Source organism: Lissotriton helveticus, chromosome 5_1, assembly GCF_964261635.1.
Source record: "Lissotriton helveticus chromosome 5_1, aLisHel1.1, whole genome shotgun sequence".
Classification (NCBI taxonomy): Eukaryota; Metazoa; Chordata; class Amphibia; order Caudata; family Salamandridae; genus Lissotriton; species Lissotriton helveticus.
The window spans coordinates 650,390,004-650,410,315 of record NC_136065.1 but is presented as its reverse complement, the minus strand read 5'-3'; the positions used below and the strand labels follow the sequence as shown (position 1 = coordinate 650,410,315).

General features: G+C 50.3%; 1 protein-coding gene across 1 annotated transcript in view; it reads left to right on the top strand.

Annotated features, from left to right (window-relative positions):
* Window positions 1-4,861: 4,861 nt before the first annotated feature.
* LOC144754814 (transmembrane protein 150A-like) overlaps window positions 4,862-20,312 on the top strand; it is a 687,487-nt gene continuing 672,036 nt past the window's right edge. Inside the window, exon 1 of the mRNA XM_078643045.1 lies at window positions 4,862-5,604. Within this exon, the coding sequence (XP_078499171.1) occupies window positions 5,525-5,604 (80 nt within the window). The 5' untranslated portion in view covers window positions 4,862-5,524. The remainder of the gene's footprint in view (window positions 5,605-20,312) is intronic.

Genomic DNA, 20,312 nt, shown 5'->3' with positions numbered 1-20,312 from the left:
GCGGGGGAGCTAGATCATGTTTGCGTAGGCTATGTGCCCTTTTACAGACAGCAGAAGGGTTTTACAGAACGCAACCTAGATCCTAAGGGAGGACACCATCCTGTTCAGATTAACCTCCAAGTGAGCTGGGTTGGTATGGAAAAACATTGACGCTGAAGTAACGTAAGGACAGTTCCTTACATTGCACTGGCATTCTGCCCATAATGAGTGGGGTGCAGGGCGTTGAAGACTTCAGGGGATAGACATGCGATTCCACCCAGCTCACTCAAATGTGTTTGTCTTTTCATAGCTCCTTAATCTTACCCACATCACCCTCCTCCTACTCCTCTTCATTGTTCAATTCACAGACATTTAAAGAGGATGAGTGCGAGGGGGTACCAAATTTGGTTTCACCCAAGGTGCTCTCTGAGTAAAGGCCAACTCTGGATGGAGGGAAAGGGACCCCCACCTGATTTTCACACCAATGGGCAGTACAAGTGGGCAAGAGAGCTGTTAGAGTGAAAGGGTAAGGTGTAGAATCTGAACAGGATTGCTCATTTCAGTGCTGTGGTGGTAAAGCCCAACAAACATGAGGAAATTGACAGCAGTGCTTTCTAGATATGGAAGTTCCAAAAATAACGGGTGCTAGTATGGATGAGAAAAAGTGGAAGACTCCTGTGGTGATGTCAACGACAGACCAGAGGATGCTGAAAATTGAACTTTGAATATAGAGGCAGTGAGCGCATGAGACACAAACCTGTTAATCTGAGGGGTTATGAGATGTATTACCTTATGTACATATTATTTACACGTATATTTTGCAGTGTCTCTTTACGCTATATTGAAGGAACTAACAGTTTTGTTTGGAGGAGCATACTTGGTTGGATAAAAAGGAGAGGTGTAATTAGAAGGAAATGGCACATGTTGGCATTCTTTGTCTGCAATGAGGTGCCTCATGAGGAGGCTGTGTTCGGAGAGGATAAAATGTGGAGTGTTGGAATTCATGAGGTAAGGGGATTCAGGAGAGACCGTTGCAGAAGATAGATCAAGATTAGTTGCTTCTTTTACTTACTTATGTGTACTTTTTAGGTTTCGCCTGTACAGCGATTGCGCTTGATAAATCTATTGTTTTTAATATAAACTTAAAAGGGACTTACATCCTGCCTCATCTCTTTCCTTGCTTCTCATTGGTTCATGTGTGTGCCACTTACCTTTCCTCCATTTCTGTTGGTTGTAGCATATTTTCCTGCATTTACCAATGCTTGTTCATCATCTGCTTCTCGCCACACAAATACTGTTAACATCTGCTTTGGTGGAGCTATATTTTCATGAAGTTTTGCCTTTTACTCTTGCAGCATATTTATATAACAATTTATCACCCAGAGAGATTACGTGATTTGCATAGATTCACAGGATGTTTCGCGGCGCAGTAGAGACTCGACCCAGGATCCCCAGCTCTTGAGTCAGCAGCTCTGGCTGCTGCGCCACATCCTCTCCACTCCTGTGGTATCTTTCAGGGAGCTCTTTCCTTCTCCTAGACAATGATTAATGAAACAGCTGTTTATTTATTAAATAGGCGAAAATAATGCATTATTACCAATTCTTGTTAATTGTTACAATGATGCATCTTTCTACTCAATTTGTGAAGGGTGCTGGTACTGCACGTCCGAGATGACACTTGGGGACATTTGTGTCTTGGCCATGCTGTTGGTTTTTCTTCTAAGGGTTTACTCGATTAAACAAAGGTCCTCGACTCACGTGCTGGGATACAGGTGTACAGAAAGTAAACAGGTAACCTGTAAGTTGTCTTCTCTACTTATGTTGTGTCACATGACTGAACAAGAAATCGCAACAGAGATCAATGATCTGTTGTGAATCCCAGCATTCAGTTTTCTTGCCTTTTGAGAATCCCCTTGGTTCGGAGTCACCTGCTCCTTTCCCTTTGTGCTCATTCTTCTGGGGGTTGCTTTGAGGTTTAGGGAGGTGGCCCTCACTCCAGCTCTTGGAATAACCCCTTCAGCATGGGACAACACCCGGTGGCCGGCCGCCGTCAGAAACCCACCAACCACCTCAGAACATGCTAAAAAACTTGGCATCGTACTTGACTCATCGCTCACCATGAACAGACAGGTCAACGCCGTCGCCTCCAGCTGCTTCAACACCCTCCGCATCGTCTGCAAGACCTCCAAATGGATCCCCCTGAGTCAAGGAAGACCCACGCACTCATCCCCAGCAGACTAGACTATAGAAACGCACTCTACGCCGGCATAAACAAGTCCCTACTCCGCAAACTACAGACAATACAGAACACAGCCGACAGACTCGTCCTCGGCATCCCCCGGCACGCACACATCAGCCAACACCTACGAAGACTCCACTGGCTCCCAATGGAGATAAGAGTCACCTTCAAAATCCTCACTCACGCCTACACAACAACGGACCCAAATACTTCAACGATAGAATCAACTTCCACGTACCCAAAAGAAACCTCTGATCCTCCAACCTCGCACTGACCAAAACCCTGTGCATCCAAAGAGTAAGAGCAGGCGGAAGATCCTTCTCGCACATTGCAGCTAAAACCTGGAACGAGCTACCGGCAGCCATCAGACGTCCCCCTTCCCTGAACATCTTCAGGAAGACCCTCAAGACCCCTTTGGCTAACAAACCTGCACCCCCCCCCCCCCCCCCCCCGCCGCCCATCTTAGGGCCTTGAGACTCTAACCGGTGAGTAGTGCGCTTACAATTCCCTGATTGATTGATTGATTGATTGTTGTAGGGTGAAGTGTAAGTAGTTCAATGGGCGAATGACAAGACTGCAACAATCAAAATGCGTTTGGTGATTAAATGAAGATTAGGGACTGGAAACAGTGCCTGTATTCAGTGCCTGGGAAGTGGTGGTCTCCCTACTGGAAACCATTAGGGTTCATAACGTCTTCCCTATGGGATTCACTGGGGTCTGTTCTGTCTCCACACTAAAACGCCTTGTGGGCTCTTTAAGGCAGGTGTTCTGTCAGCATCTACAGAAGCACTCATTATTGCAGATTAATGCTACTATACTTGTTCACTGCCTAGAGCAGGGTTTGCCAATGATTTGCCCTTGAGCAAGTGGTAGCACTCCTCCCATGTGTAAGCAGTTCTCCTGTGTGAATCCCAGCACACTAAACTAGCAGTTTTTGTTTGGTTGAATTAATATATGTTGACTAAAACTCAATAGTGTGAAGTTGGGACACAAATTTGTGTATTTTCACACCTCATAATTTCCAAAATATATTTAAAGCTGATATGAGTGATAAATCAGGTGACACTAGGAGACTTTTTACTAATATTATGAACTTGGTACCAGCGGCATCACCACCATGTAGAGGCATGCCAAATTGATAAAAGTATTTTTTTACACAACATGGCAACCCTGCCTGATGCACCCTGGTGATCACTGCAGGTAATCTTGCCTATGGTGACCAGTAATATAATTTTGTCTGATATGGTCGCTATTACGACACTAATAATATTAGTAGCTCGGGTGGTTTTCATTTAACATAAGTAGGTCTGTTTACTAAACATGTTGTATACCCCTGGTCCGGAGTGTACTAGGCTCCCTCAGCCCAGTCGATAATTGGCGGGTGAGTTAGAGAGACAAGGCTTTCGTTCAGGGCCGGCTCTAGGGTGGTGTAACCGGTGCCACCGCACCGGGTGCTGGCTTCCTGGGGGCGCCGTGTTTGCAAGTTTATTATGTTTTTAAAGAACTTGCTGCCGCGTTCCTTTCCTCCGTCAATTACCAGGCCTCACAAAAATGCCAAGTTAACTCCTGTGATGTATGGTCTTCCTGGAGAGAGATTGGAGTTTTGTATAGTTGATGTTTTAACTTATGTGAAGGTAGTGCAGAGGGTTAATAGGCTTGGTGCAAAAAACGTGTACCATGTAGATTACGTAGTGCATATAATGTAAATAGATCAGAAGATTACTGCTTTTAAAAGAGACATCCTTTTGTTCCTTGCAACTGATAAGTCCTAATATAGAACCATCATAGAGCTGCATACACACTGCAAAGTATACATTAGAGCATAGATTAATGTTGCAAAAAGAGTTACTTTGGGAAGAAATCGATTCTTTTTATTAAAGAAACTCCCAACTATGCTGTTTCTTTTTCGATTCTGAGTTTGTGCTTCTCCACCCCAAGCACTCTCAAACTATACTGCCTAAAAGTATGGATGACATGTGACTCCTACACTTTTAGTCCTTTGGCTTATTCAACATTTCCTATAATAAGCTGATTTACAAACCTATGTTTGATTGTCTCTGTGTAATGTGTGTTTGATGTAAAGCGCTCTGACATCCTTTACTGGTAAGAGTGGCGCCATATAACTAATTCAATGCAGCTGAGAGTGGTTATGGAGACTCGGTCACTGTTAAAGGGTGCAAGTAGGGAGAGATACCCGTGGTGGAGGTGGTCATGGGGGGCGGGGGCGCCAACTAACATTGTTGCACTTTTATTTATTTATAAATAAAATTAAAGGGTGCAAGTAGGGAGAGATACCCGTGGTGGAGGTGGTCATGGGGGGCGGGGGCGCCAACTAACATTGTTGCACTGGGCGCCACCAGCGATAAAGCCGGCCCTGCTTCGTTTCCTCAGACAGAGCACTCGGGTGAGTGTTGAGTGGTGACACTCTGCGGCTCTCCTGGGCCTCCTGACAGACTGTGGTGGCCCTCCACGCGTCGTAGGCGGGGGCGCAGGCCTGCCCCAGCCTGATTCTCCGCCCAGGCCGCCGGCGAGGGGCGGCGCATCCCTGTCTGGAAGGGGCGGGCTGGGCACTCTAAGCAAGGAGCCGGGCGGGGATCGCGCTGAGGCTCCTGTACAGGGGAGGGAGGGTGGGAACAAGGGGGGGTCTGGACCTCGACACTCATCTGGCCGCACGCCCCCCTATCTGCGGCGGGACCAACTCCATGCAGCCTAGACCGGCCTTGGGAAGGGACGGGGAGCCACCGCCCCCAGGAGCAACTTCTGACACAACAACATAGACCCACCCGGCTGAGCACACCGGCAAACTTGGCGCCTGGAAGCCAGCCGCAGGAGTGCAAGGGTCTATCCTGAGCATCGCCGCATGGACACAGAAGCCAGTAAGGCAGCTCTTCACCCCGGGAAACAGGCCCCGGCGCGATGTTGCCAAACCAGCACAGCCTGACAGATACCCGCGCTGGCCGATGCCTTCATTGAAGCGGTGCCTGGCGGAGCGCTGCCCCGGCGCTAGGATAAATTGTTTTTAATCCAGCAGCAGCCACCCTGTGCCTGGAAAAGTTTGCTTTGAACCTTGGCCCTGCAGAGGAGCTAACTCTCTGTGCCGGGAGGAGTTTTCTTTAAAGTTCGGTCGTTCCAGGAGGAAACCGACCCTGTGTCGAGAGGAGGCTGCGTTAAACTTGCACCAAACACTCTGCGCCGGGATTGTTTTGTTTCCACTGGGGAGCTGCTGCTGATGCACCAAAGCTGGCCTGCTACACTCAGGGCCACACCTGGAGGCCCCGGCCTCCCTTGCCAAAGCATCCCTCCTGGATGCCCGGATCCAAAATGCCTGCCTGGGTGGTGCTGCCGATTACGCTGCCGGCATTCACCATCACAGGCATGTGGATAGTGTAAGTGCGTCTCCTTCTACCAAAACGTGCATGTTCTCTGACCATGTCTACAGTGGAATTGTGATGTGTGTATCTTTATTTGTAGGCGGCAACTGTTTTCCCATCATGGAAATGATTTGTTGTGTACCAGCCCTGGAAAGAATTCAGTATGTTGTTTGTTTATTCACTGACTGCGTTCATATAGGTCGAACCCGTACATTCCGCACTTTCGGTAAAGAAAGCAATAAACACGTTTTCCATCTTTAATAACCACCAGTAAGGAACACGTGCGTAAAACCTCCCACACCACAGCTTTTTTCCAATCGTAAAATGTAATAGCAATTCAATAAGTTTCCAATGCGTAATGAAGTTGATTGTGATACCTTTCAGTGTCCGGCGCGGGGTGGCCCCTCAGTTACTCACATGTGAGGGCGAACAGCTCAACCACTTTGGCACTTTTCTTCTTGGCGCGATGAAAGGCATTTCATCAAATAGAACTGTGCACGCGCCAGAGCACGGGACAGGGTCCCCCGAAAACGTACCCATGGGTACCTTTATTTATCCCATTCGCCCGCAGCGCTTTGACTCGGTCCAGTGGTTGTATAAGCGCCGAGCATCTGTCTAGTTTCCAGCGCGCACTGTTAATTGAACGGCTTAATCTACTGCATTTTAACTATCTCCTAAAAAGCACACACATATGCACTTTGCTGAAATTCGCTCATTATTGTGTGTTTGAGGAGGAACGGGGATATTGAATGTGTCGATGTTTTCAGCAGTGCTTAAAATTTCCCTCTGTTAAATCGCTCCCAATTTTGGCAACTAATGGAACTGAAAGTCGAGGGGATTAAACACTTTGGCCAGGGTCACGCATTGCGATCACGTGAGGAAGCCGGGATTAGAACCACAGCCGGCCATTTAACTACTAGAGGCCATGGTCTATTTATTTTTTTTTTTTTTAAAGTTTTCTGTCGCTTGAGCTCGACCCGAAGGTAGTGGAGCGCTTTACATGAGCACCAGTTACACAAGGACGCATTCATTTTCGGTAGGCACAGGGAGATTAAGTGATTTGCCCAGAATCACAGGATGTTGAGCCGACGCAAAGACTCGAACATGGTTCCCCAGCTCCAAAGACTGACCTTCTCAAAAGTATGGGGTGGGTCAGTCGGGTATTTTCATGGGTCAAAAAGATATCTTTCTCTCGAGTGCAAAGAGGGAGATTAATATCTTTGTGGCCCGCATTGAAAAAAATGCACACAGTAGCTGGATGGTTAAATGTTTTACTCACCTCTCTGTAAGTTTGAGCATTGACCCTGTTCACATTCCATTTACCATTATAGAGTCCTTAAGGAACAAAGTATTCGAATGCTTGAGCCTGATTTTGGGCAATCTAAGCCAGAGCCCGCGGCCATTCGGGTCGCCGCATCACTGGGATCGCCTCTAATTTCAGGGGAAAAAATGTTGGTTGCTCTCAGTGTTAAGCATATTGTGTTGATATAGCTTCCCACTGGCCCAAGGAATTAAAGATAACAGTAGCCACTCCTCATTTTTGTAGCCAACAGCGTAAAGTAACCTGTAGCTTAAAAGCCGTAGACGTGAACTACGAGTCCCAGCAGGCTTGGCTCTAGAGCTTGAAAAATCCGACTGGCTTGAAGTTCACATAAGAACGTATAGCACATCTGAATGGAACTCATTTGCATAGCACTCTCACTATTTTCTTTGGTGCTCATTTTGGAGACCAATCCATTTTTGAGCCTGTGATGGATAATTTGAGTGTTATTATCCATTAGCACGGACAAATTCGATTTTTTTGGGTGGCTGCCACATTGAGATGCAGTAGAAGACTACAGTGAATTTAAAACCCACTCCCTGTGTCATGTGTATAGTTTACAACCAGAGCCGTGTTACGGCTTGGGCAAATGCCCAGGGCACCACTTTCCAGGAGGTGGAAGAGTTTCCTAAAGAAGTGATAATGGTGGGCGTAAAACAGATTCTTTTATAATGTAACAGCTGAGCATGCCTGTCTGGGGCCGACATTAGCCCTTGGGCAACTAAATTAAAAAAAATAACATTTTTATCGCTTCTTACTTAACCTCACCTCTCTCTCCGCATGTGTCTGCCTACCATATCTTTCTCTCAACTGTCTACCTTTCTTGTGTCTCTCACAACTTCCTCTATCATGCCTTGCTTGTACCTCTCTCACATTCTCAACACTCTGTTCTTATCTATACATTTCCCCCTCTTAGCCACAGCTCTCTGCCCACCTCACACTTTTCTCTGCACTTCACTCCTCTGTTTCTCTCTCACTTCTTACTTCTCACATTCTCGCACACTCATCCATTTGGTTACCTCCTCTCTGAATGTGTATACCTTCCTTCTGACACCCTCATCCCTCTTTTTCCCTATCTCAGGTCTGCCGCATTTCTGTTTGTACTTCACACCTCTTTCACTACCTCACCTATGTCTACTCCACCTCAACCACTATCTAACCTCTGAATTTGTCACCTTTTTTGTTACCTTGCCAGTTTTCTCTATCTTTCTACTCTCTATCTCTCATTGGCCACTATCTTAATCCTTTTGTGCTACCTTTTTTAACCTTCTCAGTGCCTTTACCTTCTCATGTCTCTTCACAGCTTTCTCAGACTTCTCCATCTCGCCTTGCTTTCTTTTTACATTTATCTACCTCACTTGTTTAGAACCCTCTCTTTACCTCACAACTAACTCTCTCTACCCCAGCCTCTCTCACCTCTTTATCAACCTTACATTTTTCTCTCTAACTTATCCTCTCTCCCTACTTTCTCCGTTGTCTCTTTTTATCTCCTTGCTCTACCTTCACAGCTCTCCATACCCCTGTCGCTGCCTCATTCCTCTCTTTTTTGTAAAATATATTTTTATTGTAGTTATTCAAAGGAAAAAGGGGAAGGGAGGAAAAGGGGGAAAGAAAGGAAACAGGCGACAACCCCGCCACAAATCCCCCACACAGGGGAGTGTAATAAGCTGTAACGAAAATGCTGCAAGCAGTCCACGAAAGTACACTCTACATCAGGTACGGACAGACACAACGCTCGTGCCTTCCCAATGGACCAAAGAAACCCTGTCCAGAAGCAATCAAGGAAAGGTGCTTGAAGCCATAGCAGTTCCTAGGCACCAAGCGAAGCAGTGTCGCAACAATAAACAGTAACCAAGAAAAAACCCCAACTGGATCTCCCCCCACCCCCCATCCCTCCCCGGTGGTGACGACACAGCCACGCTCCCACATATCCTGGAGGCAGGACACACAAACCAATCATACTTGGAACAATTGCAAAGCTCGTAGCGTGGGCGGGCATACAGCAGACAGGAGTCCAGATGACAAAAAGCGGACTAGTGGACCCCATCGAAAGTGGAAATTCTTAAAGTCCCCCAGGAAGATGTCCGACATTCTCTCCATGCTCAGAAGGCCCCACAACCTCGAGTGCCACAATGATACAGCCGGTGCTTGCGGCTTTTTCCACGCCGCCGCCAGGGTGAGCTTAGCCGCCCCCAGACATAGCCATTGAATACGCTTATCCGCCTTAGTCTGGTGTTCCAACAATGGGTCTCGAAGACCCAGCAGGACATGAGCCACCGAGTCTGAGATCGGGTACCCCAGGATCTCCTTGATGTGGGAGAGAATCTCCGACCAGAAGGGGCGGATGATCGGGCAATCCCACCAAATATGGTGGAAATCACCCAACAGGCCACACCCTCTCCAGCAACGGTCCGATGACGTAGGAAAAATGCGATGGAGCCTGGAGGGGTACAGATACCAATCATACATCGTTTTCAGATGGGCTTCCCGAAGGCTCACAGAGTGATTGTGTGCTGCCACATCCCTCCAGAGGTGCTTCCATTCCGTATCAGAAATGTCCCGCTCCAGAATGCTCTCCCACCGTTCCATATATCGAGGGCGCGGAGCAATCGTCGTGCGCAGAAGAAGGCTGTATAGGAAAGAAATCGCTCCCCGCATCGTCGAAGTGCGAAGTAAGAAGGATTCGAAGAGAGAGAGCGGACGAGTAGCCGCCTCACGCACCCCCTCTGAGGTCGCCCAGTGAAGCAGCTGGGCATGGCGATAGCTCTCCGTGGGCAATAGACCATAATCACGCATACAATTATGGAAGGTGAGGGGTACGTTCCCATGAAACAAGTGCGTAAGCGCCCGACACCCACCCTCGCGCCACTGGCGGTAGGGACCCTCCTGAGCGGCCGGTGGAAAGGCCGGATTAAAGTGGATAGGGGTGAAGGGAGACGGGAAAGTGGTCCATCGATCGTCACCAGTGACCGTATCCCACACCTTTAAAACCGTGCTAGTGGGAGTGCTAATGTAAGCATTCTTTGGGCGATCTATCTTAGGCTTCCACGCCAGGTCCCAGATAGACCTACCCGCCACTGCCCGATCCATATGTAGCCAATGCTTCTCAGAGAGCTGCTGGGTCCACTCCACGATCACCCGCAGCTGCGCGGCCTTGTAATACAGGAGCATGTCCGGGAGTCCAACTCCCCCCTCCTCCCTGGGCCGACGAAGCGTCGTAAAGGGTATCCGAGCCCGGCCCCCCTGCCAAACAAACTTCAGCATCATCGTCTTCAGGCGGCGAAAGAAATCCGCGTCCAAAGTTATAGGTAGGGCCTGGAAAAGGTAAAGGAACTTGGGGAGGAGGACCATTTTAAGCGCATGTATCCGACCGAGCCACGAAAGGAACTTTAGCTTCCACCGGTCAAGGTCGTTGCGCACCGAGGCCAACAGGGGGGGGAAATTCGCCGCAAAGAGGGAGCCCACAGTTGGCGTGAGGCGTACCCCCAGGTACAATAAGGACGAGGTGGTCCACGACAAGGGCGTCATCACGCGTAGTCGGTCTACCTCCGCTGAGGAGAGGGTCAAATTCAGGACATGCGACTTATCAAATTTGACTCGAAATCCCGCCACTGCTTCAAACCTGGATAGCTCCTCATGGACAGGCGGCAGGGACTGAGCGGGGTCACCTAAAGACAGCAGGACATCGTCCGCAAAAAGAGAGATTTTGTGTTGCTCCCCTGTGAAGGGTATGCCTTTGATGCGGTCATTCTCCCGAATCGCCAGTGCCAGAGGTTCAATACTCAAGGCAAAGAGGAGAGGGGAAAGAGGGCACCCCTGCCTCGTACCTCTAGAGTGGGGAAATGCAGCCGATCGGTGCCCGTTAATCAGTACCCTCGAGGTAGGACGATGGAAATTAGCCTTCAGCATCGTTAGGAATTGGTGGGAGAATCCGAAAGCAGTCAGGGTGCGGAACTAGAAGCCCCAATCAACTCGATCAAAGGCCTTTTCAGCATCCAGACCTACCAACACTGCAGGAATCCGGAACCTAGAGGCCTTCTCAATCAGGTGGATCACTCTCCGTAAGTTGTCGTGAGTCTGCCGTCCCTTAATGAAACCAGATTGGTCCGGATGTATAAGGGCCGGCATCAGATCTTGCTGCGGGCGACGAGAGAGGAATACAGCTTGGCATCCACATTTAATAAGGCTATTGGACGGTACGAAGCACAGCTGGAGGGATCCTTCCCCGATTTGGGGATCACAGATATCAGGGCCTCAGCCATAGTGCCCGTGGTCTCCCCGGCTGTCGCCATGCTATTGAAAAGGGAGACCAGACAGTCGACAAGTTCCGAGGCAAACGACTGGTAAAAATAAGCCGTGTACCCATCAGGCCCCGGGGCTTTATTGGGTTTCAGGGCCTTGATCGCTTCAAGAACTTCCTCCCTAGTAAAGGGGGCAGCCAATTGGTCATTGCTGACGGCAGAGACCTGTGGGAGGGGGAGGCCGGACAAAAAGGCGTCTTGCGCCTCCGCATCCAGAGAATCGCCCGTATAAAGCGTCTCGTAGAACCGCCCAAAAATATCCGCCTTATCCCCGTCCCGATGATGAATCGTGCCTCCCGAATCCCGGATTCCCCCTATATATTCCCTCTCCCTTTTTTCTCGAAGCTGGCGAGCCAGATGGCGGCCCACCTTGTTCCCCTGAGCATACGAACCCCTGCGCAACCGCAAGAGGGTTAGTTCAGAGCGGTTGGTATAATGCGCCTTCAACTTCCCCCTAATAGCCGTCAGAGGTCGGAGTGTCAAGCGAGAAGGAGTCAGTTTGTGGGCCCGCTCAAGTCTCTCAAGCTCAGCCTCCAAGGTCTCTCTCTCCTCCCTACGCAGGCGATTAAGAGCTGCATTGAGCCCAATGCAGGTGCCCCTCAGTGAGGCCTTACAAGCATCCCAGGTATTAAACACCGAGGTGTCCGAGCTCGGGTTAAGCGTCAAGAATTCCCTAATGGCTTTCCTGAGTTCCTTACAGGATGCCTCATCACACACCAAAGCCGCCGGAAAGTACCACTTCCGATACCCATCCCCCCTCACTGACCACTGAAGCTGGAGTGTCAAGAGGCCATGATCTGAGACAGAGAGAGGAAAGATCGTAGAGTCTCGGACATCTCCCCTAAGGGCCTGATGTACAAAAATATGGTCAATGCGTGAGTAGGTGTGGTGCACATGAGAAAAAAAAGTATAGTCCCTGGACTGCATATTCACCGCACGCCACCCATCCAGAAGACCCAACTCCTCCATCCTTTGCTTAGTCCCAGCAGAGAAGACACCAGAGTCCGACCTCTGGGCACGGGAGCTATCCACAACCTGATCCCATACCATATTAAAGTCCCCCATAACCACCAGATGACCCTCGACAAAGGCCCCCACCGCATCCAACAGCCCCTGAAGAAATTTATTTTGCTGGGCATTCAGCACATACACCACCACAAACGTACACAAGCGTCCATGAAGCACCCCTTTAACCATCAGCCACCTGCCATCCTTATCGCTATTCACCCCTAGGGGTTGGAATTGTATAGAGGACCTAAACAGAAGGGCCACCCCTCTATGCTTAGTAGAAGCAGAAGACCTGTATATGAGGGGGAATTGCTTATGTCGGAGCCGGAGCTCATCCCTACGGGCCAGGTGGGTCTCCTGGAGCCCCACTACGTCTAATTGGTGATCCAAGAGGTACTTCCACAATTTCAGGCGCTTCTGTGGCGAGTTAAGGCCTTTTATATTCCAGGTACCCAAACTAATAGGCATGTGGACAGATCGAGCCTCCCAGCCCTCCAGCAGCTAAGTCCAGTAAACCCCCTTCCTCCCGGTAACCCCCCTCTCCAGACACCTCCCAGGCCCTGGAAGACTACTCTCACACCAGCCCAGACACGCACAACCGACCACCTGTCGTCACCACCCCTCCCCCCTCCCCCCCCTACCCATCCCCCAGCCCCCATCCACCCAACAGCACCCCTCCTGTCCCCAGTCTGCCCCCCCCTACCCCTCAACTCCCCAACTACCCAAAACACTAACAGAATGAGTCCCAAGGTGGACAGTCCCCGTAGAAAGTCTCCCATGGGGCGTAGTTGGAGACCCAAGAACGAGTCTCCCAGGGCCAAAGACCGGGGTGTCTTCTCGGAAAGTACATTCATCGCCCCGTTACCTGTAGGTGCGTGCCCCTCCGGCACCAAGGCAAGCAAGACGAAGATCAGGCCGCCCCAGAGGTCTGCTGCAACGGCGGAAGCGTGGTGGAGGCCACAGAGGCCACAGCATCCCCTCGTTCCTGAAGGCTAGTCGCGCGGTCGGGCCTCCTGCGATTCTCCGGGCCCACCCTGTGCCAGGAGGATGAACGGCGCCGTCTCCGCGGTGAGGAGCTCCGACGGTCGGGTGACGGGTTCTCATCCTCAAGGCCCAACAGCTCTTTCGCTTCCCGGAGAGAGCGAATCTGAGCCAACCTGTTCTGCCATCGAAAGATGATCCGGAAAGGGTGCCCCCAGGAATAGGAGACATTGTGCTTTCGGAGGTAGGTAGTGACAGGACGGAACTCGCGCCTCTTCTGGAGCGTCGTCGCGGCCAAGTCCTGGTAAAGCTGAGGGCGATGATCTCTAAATTGTAGGGAGGGTATGTCCCGCGCCTTCCTCAGAATCCTTTCCTTGACCTGGAAGTCGTGGACACACACCAGGATATCTGGGGGGGGGGACCTCCGTTCCGCCGGGGCAGGCCCACTCTATGAACCCGATCCATTCTGATCTCCTGCACGTCTTCCTCCCCCAGAATCTGAAGAAAGAGCGCCTGCACATAGTCCCGGAGATCCCCCGCCTCACCGTCCCAGGGAACCGCTCGAATGCGAATGTTGTTCCGGCGGGAACGGTTCTCCAGGTCTTCCGCATGGGCCTGCAAGTCCATATTCTGTTCCATCAGGCGGAGCACGTCCTGCTGCAGTAAGTGCACATCACTGGCCATGCTAAGGTCGTGATCTTCCAGGGTGGCCACTCGTTCCCCAATGCCGTCGACGTCCCGCCGCACCTCGCGAAGATCCGACGTCAGCTGGGTGCGAAGCTCCGATATATCATCTTTGATGGAGGCAAAAAGTTCCTTCATGAAGGCCTTAGTTGCGGGGGCCTCATCGTCAGATCTCCCCGACGATGAACTCTGACCAGGGGAGGCCGGAGCCTGAGAGTTCTTGGCAGCCCCCTCCTTCCCAGCCTTCACTTTGCGGGGATTATTGGCCATCACTGCTCCAGTGCCTTGCTCCCAAGAGTCGGAAAAACGTCCCGCAGAAGGAAAGAGGACAGGCAGGACGAACACAAGTGCTCCAGTTGTCACCCACCGCTCCAAGATCCCAAGGCAGACTCAAGGCGGCCACTACAGGAATGCTGCAGACGCTGGGCAAGCCGGTGCCACCACCGCGGTCTCCGTGCACCCAAAGCCCCAGCCGCAGCAACGAGCTCCAAATGTGCCGTCACCACAAGCAGGTCCACAACAGTAAGGGAAGCCCCCGCAGCTCCAGCTCCCACCGCAACGTCCACAGCTATCCACAACCTCAGCAGCGCCGATCGTCGGGGGGCCACTTCACCCCTCCCCGCCGGCCCCTCAGGTTCAGTCCCGTAATCCAGTCCCCAACACGCAGGGGGGGCTACGCCGGAGCTGTATGGTCAATCCGCAGCCTCCCTGGGGCTCCCAGCGACTGATCACCCAGGTGATGGGTCCACTGGACATCCGGCTCCTCACCGCTATGTCCCCCACCTCAAGGGGCCCCACAGTCACGACGTCCCACGTCGTCGCCGCTGTCTTCAGGCCGCAGGTCCGGCCAGCCACACCTCGTGGGCCCCAGACGAGGGACCCGACTCAGCCAATGGTCATGGGGGGGGCCCACCACAGTCCCCACAGGCCGCCACCACCACTCTCCACAAATCGGGGGTCCGGACGAGGCCCCCAGCAGCAGGACCGCACGTCCGGCAGCAAGGCCTCAGACCCCGGCCTCGAGTGCGCCGACAGCCGTAGCGCAATGCCGGTTGCTCGGCCAGGAGGCCCCGCCCCCTCCCCGGCGCCGAGACTGATGCACCGAGCGGGCTCCTCTCGTCTCCGCTGGATCCCCTCCACTCCGTGGCACCCACGCAGAGGGCCGGGCCCCAGAGCAGCGCTCACCGCCTCGCGGACCAGGCCTCAGACCCCGTCCTCAGGTAGGCCGCCGGTGCGCTGCAGGTCCGCCGCTCGCGGGCAATAGGCTCCGCCTCCTCCCGGGGCTCAGGTCCACTGCTTCGGCTCGGCCCGACCTCGCCACCTCTCAGCCCCCGGAGGGCCCCGCACAAGCTTAGGCGCCACCGACCTCCATTGTCCGCTGGATATCTCCGGCTCCTCAAGCTCCACCCGGCGCCTCAGCACACAGCGCCGCAGGGCCGCTAGAACTGCGGCCAGCCCCGCACCCCGGCCTCAGGCACCAGGAGCGGCAAAGTTCACACCACCGCTGGCCACCGCTCTTAGAAGGCTCCGGAGCGACCCACAGCCCAGAGGAGCTCCTGGGGTCAACGCTGGACAAGGCTATGCAGGGCCCGGCGCCGGAGGGGACAAGAAGCACGTCCTACTCCGTCGCCATCTTGGCCACGCCCTCATTCCTCTCTTAAGTTGATGTTTCTATCTCTACCTCTTCTCGTTTTGCTCTTCTTTCCCTCACCACTGTCTCTAACTTGCACCAGTCTTTAGATGTATCACTGCCTTTCTACCTGCCCACCTCTACCTCTCTCTGCAACTACTTCTTTATAACTCTTTTTTTCAACCATACTGCTCAATCAACCTCAGTCCTCAGTGTACCCGACCACTTTTCTTCTATTTTGCTCTCCCTATCTCGAGCATTCGCGCCTCGCTCTCTAAAACCTTATCCATGTCTCTAAGGCACTTTCTCTATGTCTGGAAGGTTTCTGAAATCCAATGTGATTGTTGAGGTATGCTGGGTCTTGAAAGTGTGGGCGAGGAGTTTGAAATATGCTAGTTTGTGAATGGAGACCCAGTGGGGCAACTTCAGGTGCGGTGGCATGTGAGTGCGGGGTCGGAGGTTCAGGGTGATTCTGGATCATCTTAAGCCTTCTGGTTATTTTTTTTTATTTTTTGTTGTTGGTCCCAGCATAGAAGGTGTTACCATAGTCCGCCTTGTTTCTGACCAGGGTGCCTGTGACTGTTTTGTGGGTGCTGATTGGGAGCCATTTGGAAAATCTTCCTCCGCATCTTCTTGGTATGGAAGAATGAGGCGGTGAGGGCCTTGAAATGGGCTGTCATGTTGAGTTTGCTGTTGATGCTGATCCTCAGGTTCTTAGCGTTTGTCTGCCGTAGCTCGGTGGGCCACTAGGCGGACCCCACGGTGATGGGATCTTCCCGCAGATCACAATTTCGGCCTTGTTGGTGTTCAGCTTTAGACAGTTGTCATTTCAGTTATACAGGCGTTGAACCTGATCCGGGTACTGGGTGTTTTGTCTGTGAACTATACCATTCTCTTTACTTCTGTCCTTCTCCTGCACCTGAGCACTCCTATTTCAACTTAGTTGGACATCACTGTCTGTCCAGAGACATGTACATATCAAAAGAGGCTAAGATGGGCAAGGCAGTGGAAGTTAGATCGGGGAAAATCCCCAGAGCAGTGCTTTGATATTCACTGGTACAGCGAAAATGAAGTTGTGAAGGGGGATTTATTAGTTAGTAAGAAAACAATTATAACTACAATTCAAAGCAACACATGATTATGCCTTCTTTTAGCATTATGCAGTAGCTCATGAAACATCCCCCGGGTCACCCTTAATGGGAAGAACAAACTGTTTAGAAATCGAATTCCAGGAGTTTTTTTATTGCAAGACCATAGTAAAAACATAAACCCAAGTGCATAAATAATTGCCTTTATCAATGATTGTTTAAGCTTACTTTTAGTACTACTGGGGTGGCGGATGCCTAACCGATTGAGCTTTTTTGCTTGCCACTGTTTCTGAAAGTTTGGTGTATAATTCAGTATTGTTTCTTGTTAGGTGGTATTGAATTAACTGACAATCCATAACAAATTTAAGGTTGATACCCGCTGGGGGGCACAAAATATGCCTTGCTAAGGGTGCCAAGAATTCTTAAGATGGTACCCGTTACAGCTTCTCGAGAAAATGGAGGTACCAGGCAACATTTAAAAAAATCTAATTTCTCTACAAACTTGTTAGTTCTGTTTCACAAAATAACTTTCGTGTTATTTCAGTGTATGTTCAGTGCCAGGGAGTCTAAGCAATGCCACAGTTTGTGGATCGACACATGTCATGTACATGATTATAATTTAGATCGAATATACACCTTTTTTCATGTAGATATCGAAATCCATCATGGAATCAACATTAGGCAGCTTATTTTTTTATGCAAATTGTTAGATTTAAATATAAATCCTTTTAACGTACCTGCCACTTAGCCCACAGTGATGAGGTTCACCTTTGACCTGTAGTGACTTTTTAATTAGTAGCACGTTGCACGCTGGGACTTGAAAGCCCACGTTCTCATTGTAAGAATGCGCCTACAAGCTTAATCCATGCAAACTGCCCCCACTGATTTCAAGTAATCGAGTCGAGAGCAAAACCAGTATTCGCTGTGATGACACTTTGAAAATAAGGAAGGAAGAGAACTCGTCGTATTGACCACTATATCACATAAAAGTTTTGTGTACAGCTGAATTTCCTGGCTCTCAAGTAAAAGCACCCACTGCTAAGCTGAACCCATGGATAGATTGAAGCAGTTTAATAATGGGGAACAGGGTCTGTCTGGGACAGCAAATAGTCCCAGTACCAATATATAAGTGGCCCCTATTAGTGAATTAAATAACTAAAAAAGTGGCCCATGTTTCCAAATTGGGGCAGCGTTGAACTTGTAAAGACACTGTTTAACTGCTTTGCAATGTATGGAAGACTGCATGACTTTTATTGTGCTGCTGGCAGTGTTTGTTTTAATATGAGGGACATCAACAGTAACAAGCATTCGCAATGCAATAGGTCTCCCGTTTGCGAGACTTAGAGCTATTGCCGTTGTAAGCATGAAAGCGGGCACCATGCTGAAACATGAAGTGCAGTGCCTGTGTTGTAAACATGAAAGCAAGTGCCATGCTAAAACAAGATGCGCGGCGCCCTACACATAAAAGTTATGTGCATGGCGACCCACAAAGCGGGTGCCATGGTGATAAACATGAAAGCGGGCGCTGTGCTAAAACATGAATCGCGGCTTCTGTGTACAGTAAACTTATGCGTGCGGCGGCCTGTGAAGCGGGCGCCGTGGTGATAAAATATCACTAGCAGGGAATAAAAGTAGTCCCTAAATGAAACACAAAACCACCTACAGTGTAAGTAAACTGTTGTTGGCTGGTGCTCCTTGGCATAAAACTGAAGTGATGCATTGGGAGCGCCAACCAAGAAGGAGCCAGGAAAGAAGAGCAACGCAGAAATGATCCAATGGCAAGCAGCAGGCGGGATTACACTCTGTATATTGATGACAGCAGGTCTTGCAGACAACACGTGTGCACTGCCTAGGTTCACCCTAACCCTAAAAACCGCCCTGCCAGACCATTAAACAGGCCTACAAAGAGCCAGAAAAACAGCCCACATACTGACCAGTCTTCCGGGCAGTGCCTGAACTCCCTACAGGCCAGTCTGAATCAGGGCCGGCTACAAGATTCGGGAGGGTCATGAAGAAGCATGTGTGGGCCATGAAGATGAATGGAGTTGTCTAGCATCTCGCGGGTGTCTGAAAGCTGCATCTGATTGTCTTGTAGGGATGAGCTGCAGGGTTTACTCATTGTGGGAGACATACTTACTGGTTTTAATTGTATAGCTAGGGGATTATACTGAAGCGGTTTATTTCTTTTGCTCTCTCTGACTCGCACTCCTTTCTCTGAGTCTCACCCTCTTTTTCTCTCGCCTTGCCTGCCTTTCTCTCTGCCTCATCCTCGCCTCTCTCCTTCTCACTCTTTTTTCTCTCTACTTCACCCTGGTCTTCTCACCTACTGCCTCCTCCTGCCGCACCCACTTTTCTCTTCACTTAGCCCTCCTTTTTCTTTACCTCATCTTCTCAGTCTCATCCTCCTCTCCGTGTGCTGTGGCTACCTCTGTCTTCATCTTGCCATCCTCTCACTGGACCTCTGCTTCTACCTCTCCCTTCTGTCTCCACATCATCATTCTCTCTTGCCTCACCCATCACTCTATTCCATGCCTTTCGCTCTTCCTCACCTGCCTCCTTCTTTTCTTCACCTTACAAGATCATTGTCCAAGCTCTTATAGGATCTAGACTGGACTACGCTAATGCTCTCTATTTAGGGCTTCCGGAGTATCTGATCCAAAGGCTGCAGGTGGCGCAGAACTCTGCGGCTCGCGCCATCTACGGCCTTCCTAGGTGGGCAAGAACATCGGGGGTGCTACAGTCACTTCACTGGCTCCCTATCCGAAAGCGGATAATGTTCAAAACGCTGACGTTGGTACATAAGGCACTTTCTGGCTCCGGTGCTAAGTATCTGCAGTGCAGACTGGCCTTCTACCGTCCGGCCCGCTCCTTGCGGTCGGAATCTTTGTTCCTTGCCGTGGTGCCCCGTGTGAGGAAGACTCGCATCGGGGGTCGTTCTTTCAGCTTTAAGGCCCCCCAGTTGTGGAACTCTTTGCCCCTTGCTCTACGCAGCATTCCGAGCCTGCTCCTGTTCAGGAAAAACCTGAAGACCTGGCTTTTTAATCTTTAGGCTATTTTTCTTTTCACCTCACTTTTTGTTTTTTTTGTCTGTTCTCTGTTATGTTTTTTTAACTGCTGAGCCGCCCTCTGAAAGCGCCGGGACGCTCTTGTTGAGTAGCCGTGCGCTATATAAATAAAATCATAACATAACATAACTACCCTCCCTCTTTGCCCCTCTGCCCTCCCTCTCTTAGTTACCCATCTCCCTTCCCTCTCTCTTCTTCATAAGTCCCTCTTTCTACCATAATCTCTATTCTCTCCATCTCAACCTCTTCTGTCCGCTTTACTTAACTTCCCTGCTGCTGCCTATGGGGTAATGATTTTGTGTATTTAAAGGAAGCTTGAACTGCTTCTGTACAAGTGGTTGTGCTTGTCTGTGTGCGTATCTGGACCTTGCAATGTAGCTGCCCTGTACCTGTTCTTTACTGACAGCTCTCATCATTTTGAACAAGCGCACCAATGCATGGATTATGTAGAGTGTGTTCATCAGCACCCAGAAGCTATACAAAGACTTGGGTAGGAGGCATGCTTATTGTGAAGAGATAAGTAAGAACAATCAACCATTTGTATCTTCGGGTATTGACTACTGTTGTGTGTATTTTAAATAAGTGCAATAACAATTGTGAAATCAATCCGTGTTGGCAACCGACCAAACATCAAATGTGAGCCTG